The sequence below is a fragment of the Myotis lucifugus genome, unplaced genomic scaffold (assembly GCF_000147115.1).
Source record: "Myotis lucifugus unplaced genomic scaffold, Myoluc2.0 scaffold_141, whole genome shotgun sequence".
NCBI lineage: Eukaryota > Metazoa > Chordata > Mammalia > Chiroptera > Vespertilionidae > Myotis > Myotis lucifugus.
Window position 1 is genome coordinate 1,606,124 of NW_005871189.1, and position 10,399 is coordinate 1,616,522.

Here is a 10,399-nt window from a genome sequence, read left to right on the forward strand (position 1 = left end):
CCTCAGACTCTGAGCTCCAGATCCGGGAGAGTCTCTAGGGACCCAGACTCAAACGGGATAAGCAGGACTGTCTGGCTTCGGTCCCTCCAAGGGTTGTAGCGGTTGCTGGGACAGAGAGGCAGAGCCCCTGGGGACGACTGAGAGCAGCCATAACTGCTCTCTCCTCCGCCCTGTTGATCCCCTGGGACCCGCCCCACCCAAGCCCTGCACAGAGGCATTTGCCGGATAGCCTCAGGCAAAGGCTAGATTAGCACCTCCCTAGAGGACACAAGTTCTTCCACTGCAGACACAGCTGATTTATCACAGCCAGTCGGCCTGGAGGTCAAATCCCTCTAGTATTAACTACAACAATCAAGGCTTAACTACGACAAGACTGCGCACAAAGACCACTAGGGGGGTGTACCAAGAAAGTGTAAAAAATGCGGAGACAAAGAAACAGGACAAAACTATCAAGGGAGGATATTGAGTTCAGAACCACACTTTTGAGGTCTCTCAAGAGGCTTCTAGAGTCTGTCGATAAACTTGATGAGATGTACAGGAAATCTAATGAGACCCTCGATGGTGTGATAAAGGACCATCTAGAAAGTAAGCATACACTGACTGAAATAAAGAATATTATACAGACTCCCAACAGCAGACCAGAGGAGCGCAAGAATCAAGTCAAAGATTTGAAATGCGAAGAAGTGAGAAACACCCACCGGAAAAGCAAAATGAAAAAAGAACCCAAAAATACAAAGATAGTGTAAGGAGCCTCTGGGACAGCTTCAAACGTACCAACATCAGAATTATAGGGGTGCCAGAAGATGAGAGACAGCAAGATATTGAAAACCTATTTGAAGAAATAATGACAGAAAACTTCCCCCACCTGGTGAAAGAAATAGACTTACAGGTCCAGGAAGCGCAGAGAACCCCAAACAAAAGGAATCCAAAGAGGACCACACCAAGACACATCATCATTAAAATGCCAAAAGCAAAAGACAAAGAGAATTCTCTATCTCTCTCCCTTCCTCTCTGTAAAAAATCAATAAAATATATTTAAAAAACAAAAACAAAACAAAACAAAACAAAACAAAACAAAACAAAACAAAAAAAAAAAGAAAACCTATTTGAAGAAGTAATGACAGAAAACTTCCCCCACCTGGTGAAAGAAATAGACTTACAGGTCCAGGAAGCGCAGAGAACCCCAAACAAAAGGAATCCAAAGAGGACCACACCAAGACACATCATCATTAAAATGCCAAAAGCAAAAGACAAAGAGAGAATCTTAAAAGCAGCAAGAGAAAGAAACTCAGTTACCTACAAGGGAATACCCATACGACTGTCAGCTGATCTCTTAACAGAAACTTTGCAGGCCAGAAGGGAGTGGCAAGAAATATTCAAAGTGATGAATAGCAAGAACCTACAACCAAGATTACTTTATCCAGCAAAGCTATCATTCAGAATTGAAGGTCAGATAAAGAGCTTCACAGATAAGGAAAAGCTAAAGGAGTTCATCACCACCAAACCAGTATTATATGAAATGCTGAAAGGTATTCTTTAAGAAGAGGAAGAAGAAGAAAAAGGTAAAGATACAAATTATGAACAACAAATATGCATGTATCAACAAGTGAATCTAAGAATCAAGTGAATAAATAACCTGATGTACAGAATGAACTGGTGATTATAATAGAATCAGGGACATAGAAAGGGAATGGACTGACTATTCTTGGGGGGAAAAGGGGTGTGGGAGATGCGGGAAGAGACTGGACAAAAATCGTACACCTATGGATGAGGACAGTGGGTGGGGAGTGAGGGCGGAGGGTGGGGTGGGAGCTGGAAGGAGGGGAGTTATGGGGGGAAAAAAAGAGGAACAAATGTAATAATCTGAACAATGAAGATTTAATAAAAAAAATATGCCATGTAGTTTAAACTCTCAAATACTAAAAAAAAAAAGGAAAGATCATATGATCATCTCCATTGATGCTCAAAAACACTTAATACAATTCAACATGTATCAAGTAAAAACTCAGTAAATCAGAAATCATTGGAAACATCCTCCTCTAATCCAGGGCATTTATGAAAAATCATGGTTAATAGACATTTTTGTGGGTGAGGTAAAGATGCATGTTGTGATCTCTAGATCAAACACTAGTACCACAAAAAGGGGGGAAAGAGTCATTTCAACAATGGTGCTGGAAAAACTGTTTACATATAAAAAAACAATAAATCTCAATCCTTATCTCATTCCATAAACCAGGAGTGGGCAAAATCTGGCCTCTACTTGTTCTGGTATGGCCCAAAAACTAACAAATGATGTTTACATACATGGTTGAAAAAATTGAAAAAATAATATTTGCGACTTAGGAAAATAATATGGAATTCAGATTTCGGTATCCATACACCAAGTTTATTGGTGCACAGCCACGTTCACTCACGAGCGCAGTGTCTCTGGCTCTTTGTCACTGCAGGGGCAGAGGCGGGGAGCTGGGACAGAAAACCAAAATCTTTACCATCTGATCCTTTCCAGAAAAAGTTTGCTGATAGTTCCATAAACAAAATTGAATATAAGATGGGTCAACATTCTCAATAAAGTTCTGAGAGAAAGCTGACCAAATTCTTTTCATGACCTTGGAGTAGGCAAAAATGTCTTTGAGAGGACAAAAAAATACTCTCATCTTTAAAAAGCATATTTTTCTTTATTAAAAGTTTTAAAATCCTGTTCAACAAAATACATTAAGAAAAAATAAATATCTATAAATATATTTTTTGCTGGTAATGTATTCAAAATATAAATATTTCCTACAAATCAATAATTTAAAAGTAAATAATTCAATTATTTAAAAAAGCAAAAAATTAAAAAGACTGGTAAAAAAAATCTATAATTAGGCAGCTCCCTTTTCAGAGATGGTCTATTTCCAGCTGCTTAGATTTTTTGATTGATAGAAGGCCAAGGTCAGCCCTCCCCAGGAATTAACTTTGGTTAAACAGAGTACTTTGCCCAAGGTCCCTCCTCCCCTTCCCAGGGCAGCTGCATGCATGGTGTCCTCTTTCCCAGAACACTCATTGATGAAATTTAGAATTTGTGTTTCCTTCTTAGAAAAATGCACCATGCCTCCCTCAGTGCCACGTGCAAAGGGTGGGCTGAGACAGGTAAACATCACATCAGCAGGAGCTTGCAGTATCTTGTCCAGTCCTGACTCTAATTCAGAACCCAGCCAGCCTGGGCAGTGTCAACACCACTACTGCACAAGTGGCCGCTTGAGGGCACTGTGGATCCATGGAGTGAGCTGCTGATGGGGCCCAGTGGCAGAGGGAGGGTTAAGGGAGAGAATCATGGCTGGGTCCCTACATCAGGGAGATTGTCTGATGAATCAGAGGTTTGATGGTCATATCTTCTCACATTAACTGCTATGCAGGTGTGTTGTCACATTAGGGAGCCATGAGGCTGGCCTTGCCTGGAGTTAAGCTCTCTCTTGAAGCCTATGCTTGGTGGAGAGTGTGATGGGACTTCTTTCAGTCAGGCAGCTGGGATAATTCAAGCCAGGTGTAGAGCGAGAAGCACCTGATCCTAGGAAACAGAGAAGCTGGGGGATGGTCACCTGCCACAAAACCAGCCTGGCCCAGCTCAGCACAGCCAGAGCACCTACTGATAGGAAGATGGACAGAATGGGGAATGCCTAGACCAACTGAGCCTGTCTAGGAAGTGCAGGTTGCCTGTGGAGACTACAAGGACAGTAACATCAGGACAGTGACATCACAGGCAAGCCCTCCACTCAGAGCAGAGAGAGAGGCAAAACCTCTGCTCTCTCACCCCAAACACCAGAGTCCAAAGCTGGGAGATGGCCAGTCTTGCCGTGCCTGAATCTTTCAGGGGCCCCCGGCTCCTCTGCTGCGTGGCCCTCTGCCTTCTGGGGGCAGGTGAGTCCTGAATTCAGGTGGGACATCCCTTGAACCCAAAGTTCTTGACTGTTGGTGGAGCATCCATTTCCTTCATGTGCTGGCCTACAGCTTCTGTCTCCTTCCTCCGCAGGTTCTGTGGCTGCTGGAGTCACCCAGTCCCCAAGACACATAATCAAAGTCCAAGGGGGGAAGGCTGTTCTGAAGTGCCACCCCATCTCTGGACACAGCTATGTGTACTGGTACCAGCAGGCTCTGGGACACAGCCCCCAGTTCCTCATTAGTTTTTATGAAAAGGAGGACAGAGAGAAAGGAAACATTCCTGATCGGTTCTCAGGAAAACAGTTCAGTGACTACAGCTCTGAGCTGACCCTGAGCACCTTGCAGCTGGGAGACTCAGCGGTGTATCTCTGTGCCAGCAGCTTAGACACAGCCCTGCAGGGTCAAAGGCTTTCTGTACTCAAACCTCCCTGCCCCAGCTGAGGATGTCACAGGAGAGGGAGGGGACCTTAGCAAGTTGCCAGTATAGGGCTAACTTCTTTTGCAACATCCTCCCTGCCCTGCTGAGCTCAGCCTGAGCTTTCCTGACTATCCTCCCAACTCTGCCAGCACCTTGCAATTCCTAGCACATGGCAGGAACTCCTGCTGTGATAGAGTGGGGTCCATGTTGTGTGTGCTAATGCATTGTCACTAATATGTGTCCACTTTACAGAAGAAGAAGCCTTTAATATAACTTTTTATAGGCAGGAAGCTGCAGATCCTGGACATTCCCAATATTTCACATATGTCAACCCTAAATGTCCAGGCCTCCAAAAGCAACATTACCTCTAGAATTCCATGATGCTTCCTGGGCTTGGCCCATCCTATATAATAAAAGCCTAATATGCAAATCTACTGAACAGGGGAACAAATGGTGAAATGACTGGTCGCTATGACATGCACTAACCATCAGGGGGCAGGCCCACAGGCCCCAGGCTAGCCAAGGTGGGTGCCAGCGCCCACCCCCTCCAACCCCGATTACCACACTGGTTGACCTGCAGAGGGAGGTGACTGGCACCGGCAGCAGAGGGCAGGGCTGGCAAATGGGTGGCACTAGGCAAGCCAAAGCAGGGCCCCTCCAGTCAACCCAAAGATCGGCCCTGATCCCCTGCCAGGCCTAGGGACCCTATCCACGCATGAATTTCGTGCACCAGGCCTCTAGTAGGATATAACAGAGCCCTGGCTCTCCCATTTCAAGAGCATCTGAGCTGGGATGGGGGAAGTCACCCATCATGTGAGGATACACAGTTGATTGCCGTCCAACTTCAGGACACAAAACTTCATGACAGAGAATGTGCATTTGTCCTGTCCTAGTTCACATGGAGGGAGGCCATGATGTTCCCCTAATAGATGAGCTAAGTGACTAGGGTGATTTCCAGACTAGCAGAAGGTTCACCAAGAAAACAGAAGCCCTCTAGGAATTGCAGGCAGGATTCTGGGAGATACTGCAGGGAATCAGTGTTTCTAAACCACTGGAAGGTTTAGAGGTGGGAGGGTCTCAGCTTGCCTGTATTTTCCATCAGAACATCTTAAATCCCTGCTTCTGCCCAAGTCAGGAACTGAAGAAAACATCTGAGCATCACAGCTATTAAATGAATGGTGTAGACATTTACAGACTGGGGTACAAGTTTATTGGTGAATGCAGATGACTTTAATTCCACACATTTTGTTCATTTAATTCAACCACCTTATTTATTTCACATTTTCTGTGAGATAATTTATATTAATTTATAAATTAATTTATAATTTATAGCATATATTACCCACATTATAAGTGAAAACACTGATTGTTAGAGAGTTTGGATACCTGGCTTAAGGTGGTGCAGCTAACAAATATCGGAACTGGGACACAGACATGGATGATACTGAATTCTACCTATCCTTTAAATCACCCCACCCTTCTGCATTTGGCAGAGAGAGGCATCTTCAAAATGGGAACCTTGACCCAAAGGTCCCTTTCAGAACTGCAGGCTCTAACACAAATCATTTGCATAACAGCTTTCACTGTTAAGGAAAGAGATCCAGCTTCCTGGACCTGTCTGTTCATATTCTGACCTGCCTTGGGATGGTGACTCACAAACTATTTGTCTGAGTTTTTACATTTGTAAACTGGGGCAAATAATGCACAAGCAAATACAACAAATTGCTTAATGAAAATATAGGCTCAAGTCCTCTTTGTTCTCTATAAATACTGTGACCGATCTCTAGTCTAGAACAATTATTTACTATGTGCAGTTCTGGGATCAAAGGCAGCCATGGGTTACTTTATCTGACACATCTATGGTTCAGATAGACACTCCTCTGAAATGCAAATACTGTCATCTGATAATTTATTGGGTGAAATCAAGGTGCCTCTTAAGAGAAAATTAAATAGGACACAGGACAGCACTTCCTTTTGATGCTAAGTCTGATGTACAAGAAGGTGTGGTGCTTCCAGAAAGTTGTGGCTTCAGAGTGATTGGTGATCACACAGAAGATCTGATGGAAGAGACAGTTTTGTGTGAAGAGAAACCATTATAGTGGAGCTTCTAGTGCCGTCCATCCATCCCATCCCACCTCTGGTATCAGCCTCAGCTGCAGTGAACAATTACATGCAAGTTTATGTGCATTTACCTGGTTCTGACAGCATTTACCCCCTCACTTGCAGGCTGGGAGCCCCTCTGCTTTCTACTCTGGCCTCCTCTCTATAAATGGAAGCCCACATGGCCTGCACCCCAGGGCAGTCAGAGCTGCAGAAGTGCTAATGTTCCTGGAAGGAAAGGAGCCAGGGATGACAGATCAGCCTCTGTATCCAGGAGGACAGTTCAGGAGGTGGTCTGTGTGCTTCTCTGCAGGTTCCAACAAAATCCATCTCCTGATGTCCCTGCACAACCACAATATTGCACCTTATTCTGATTTTCTCCTTCCATGACTTTTATTCCCTGCTCTCTTACTCCTGCTTCCTGAGATCATTTTCTAAATAAACAACTTGCACCTAAATTCTCATCTCAGACTGTCCCTCCAGGGGCAGCCTATATGGTGACAGTGATGGAAGGAAGTGACCATCAAAGGACCCATCCCTTTACAAGAGACTGTCATTTTTGTTTCATTCATTCTGCCATCTAATCATTCAAAAAGTCTTATAATAGCAAGTATAAATGAAAATTTCCCAGTTTGCTTTGTCTTATTTTGAATTTCCAGCAGCCTCACATGTGTCTCTGCTTCCTTCAAGCTCTGAACCTATTTGTAACTGGCTAGACTGGGTTATATTTACAGAAGTGGAGTCTGCCTGGACTCCGATAACCATTCATTCCTTACATTCAACAAACACTAATTGAATACACGTACAGAGTAGTTTGGACTTTGTGGGGATGTATGCTTATAAAATTCTATGGTGCTTTTCTAAAAAGAAAATAGAAAAATATTTAGAAGTCTTGAACAGTTTCCATGCAAATGAGAAGGCCTGCAATTTTTCTTCATTGCCTGCATGGCCCATCCAGCCTTCACTATTTACCATGTACAGGCCTTATTCAGGATCTTGGGGAAAACGTGCAAGAACACAAGGAGAAATAAAAAGTTTTCTACTGAGGTACATTTTTATTCAACATCAAATTTGTGACTCTCATTAATTAATTAGAAGAGAATTGCAAGGAACTATTCCTGGTAAATGTTTGTCTCCCTAAAGAAATTAGGGTATTTGTGAGAATGTACTAAGAATATGGGTAGATGATACCTTCTTGTGAGAACAGTCCACAGGTCTCTGGGATTCCATGCACTCTAACCCAAACAATGTGAGTTCTAGCTGAGAAACTCCTCTTTTTCATATTGACCCAGACTAGAATTTAGGCTCCTTTGCTGTGTGTTCTTTGGTGCCCTGGGAACAGTTAAGTCCTGGATAAGATGTAACAGCCCTTCCTGGGTTTACCAGGCATCAAGCTCCAAGCCTTTCCATGTGATGACCATTTACCTCCTCCTCACCTCTGATTTTTTACTTCATGTCCTTTGTCACTGTTATGTCATTATAGTTGCCCATTGAGATGACATTGAGCTATGTCGTCACAGAAATGGGGTCACCTCAGACTGAGGTATAATCTGTATAAGAAATCGCAGCATGTACTGATTGATATCGACTAGCTGCAAGCTTGGCACTGTAGCACATTTATGATTCAATCAATATTCTCCCATTTGATGGGTGCAAGACCTTCCTGGAGACGTTAGAAGTGTGTACCCTCATCCACATTGCTAACCAGTCTCCTCTTTTTCACAAAAAGCACAGTCACAGGGTCGTAGCTGAAACAGTCTTCTGTGGCTTCAGATGAAACCAAGGGAGAACTCTTTCCCATGAGCATGTAGAGATCTGAGCACGGATGGCAAGGCTCCCCTCAGTCAGTGAATTGTGAGACAGCATAAAACAAGTCTTCAGATTCCAATGACCCTGACCTTGGGGCTTTAAAATCTTCCTGGACATCAGTTGGCTCCTGGTAACTGAGAGGACCACTGATTTGTTCCAGTGGGGAAGGGGTGTGGCAGGTTAGCTCTAAAGCTCAAGCATTTGTCAAGGACAGTGACATCATTGAGTCTATTTTTCTCAAAACAGAACAGGAAGACATGAGATTCTGCCCTGGACCTGAAATGGTCACCAGGCTTTTCTTCTGGGTGGCTCTTTGTCTCCTGTGGGCAGGTGAGTACAGGGGGGCTTCCTGCCCTGGATTCCCAAGACCTCAGCCCAAGCCTTCATCTTAGGATGACAGCATCAGGTCTGTGGCTTCCTTACAGGAAACCTGGATGCCGAAATCACCCAGAGCCCAAGATACACGGTTGTGGGTACAGAAAAGAATGTGTCACTGAGTTGTCATCAGACTAATCACCATGGCTTTATGTACTGGTATCGCCAAGACATGGGACATGAGCTGACGCTGATCTATTACTCAGTCAGTGCTGGGATCACCGCCAAAGGAGATGGTGCCGATGGGTACAGTGTCCTTAGACAAAATAAAGAGAACTTTGTCCTCACACTGAAATCGGCGACCCCCTCACAGACATCTGTGTACTTCTGTGCCAGCAGTGAAGTTGGCCACAGCGCTGCAGGGCCGCCTCCTCTCAGTACAAAAAGGCAGGAAGAGGCCCTGCACCCTGGACTCATAAACCCTTGCACTGAGTAGCCCCCAGTAGCCTTTTCAGCAGATTGAACGTCTGTGTACGCTGAGGACCACCTCTGGGGCAGTTTTTGACAGGTGTTGACCAGACGCAGGGCCTGGGACACATACTCCCCACTGTTGCTGTCTGTCAGTCTGTCCTCTGCAGCTACCCTATTAGATGGGAAGGTGCTCCCCCAGCTCTAGGTTTTCACCTCATCAGCTTGAGACTGATGCCTCCAGAGTGGAAAGTCAACTATAAATGACATCCATCCTGACCCCCTTGTATGTTACACACTAGTATCTTAAAGGTCAATGAAGTGGAGTCTTCTTCCACAAAGAAGCAATAAGAAAACTATAGTTTACTGCATGGTGACCTAGAAGGACATACAGCTTTGCTATGGGCTATAGAGCCATAAAACGACATGGAGGGTAATGAACATAGGAAGGGCATTTGGTCATGACGTGCAGAAAGAATAGGAGCTTTCAACTCAGACACTTTCCCAGGGAATCATTTTATCTCATATCTCTGAATGTTAGTGCATTTCAGGGCAAAGCCAAGTCAATGCCCAATGCCCACCCTGGTCTAAGAACTGGATAAGGTTGAGCATGTGTGACTGGCAGAGAGGAAGGCATGATGACAAAAACAGGGATGCTCACAGGAGATCCTGACTTGCAGAGAAGACAGTGAATTAACCCTTTGGTATCTGGTATTGATGATGCTGTTGATCTATCAGTCTTAACTGAAAATGCCCAGAGGACTGGACTGGCTGGTGAATGAGAAGAAAAGCTTAGAAATGCAGTGAGACCTCTGCATGTAGAGAGCATAGGAGTCCAGAGTGACAGCCATGCATTGAATTTATTGAAAAGGGAGTTTATAAATATTCAAATTAGTCACCCAAGGGTGCTGAAATATATATCACATGTCCCTGAGGTTGAAGGGATTGAAAGAGAAAATGATGTCATTATGGAAACTGCCATGTTGGGACAAGGGGTGTCCTTCCTCCTCTGCCTATGCTCACATGATCCTGACCTAGTGAACCTCCCATTCCTGTCCTGACCCTGCCATGGGCACCAGGCTCCTCTGCTGGGTGAGCCTCTGTCTCCTGGGGGCAGGTGAGTCCTTAAAAATTATCATTTTAACTGTGGACAAGAGTTTCTGTGTGTGTGTGTGTGTGTGTGTGTGTGTGTCTGTGTGTGTGTTGTTTACTATTGTTTTTCCTCACTCTATTCCCAACTTCTGTCTCCACAGGTCACACCAAAGCTGGAGTGTCTCAGTCCCCCAGGCACATAGTCACAGAGAGGGGACAGGATGTCACTCTCAGGTGTGATCCAATTTCTGGGCACACCAGACTTTACTGGTACCAACA

At 44.5% G+C, this 10,399-nt stretch overlaps 1 gene segment (V, D, J or C); it reads left to right on the forward strand.

Annotated features, from left to right (window-relative positions):
- The first annotated feature begins 3,818 nt into the window (after positions 1–3,818).
- Positions 3,819–4,359, forward strand: LOC111827185. The segment is given in 2 exon segments: positions 3,819–3,897; positions 4,010–4,359. Coding segments are annotated over 2 exon segments (429 nt in total).
- Positions 4,360–10,399: the final 6,040 nt, after the last annotated feature.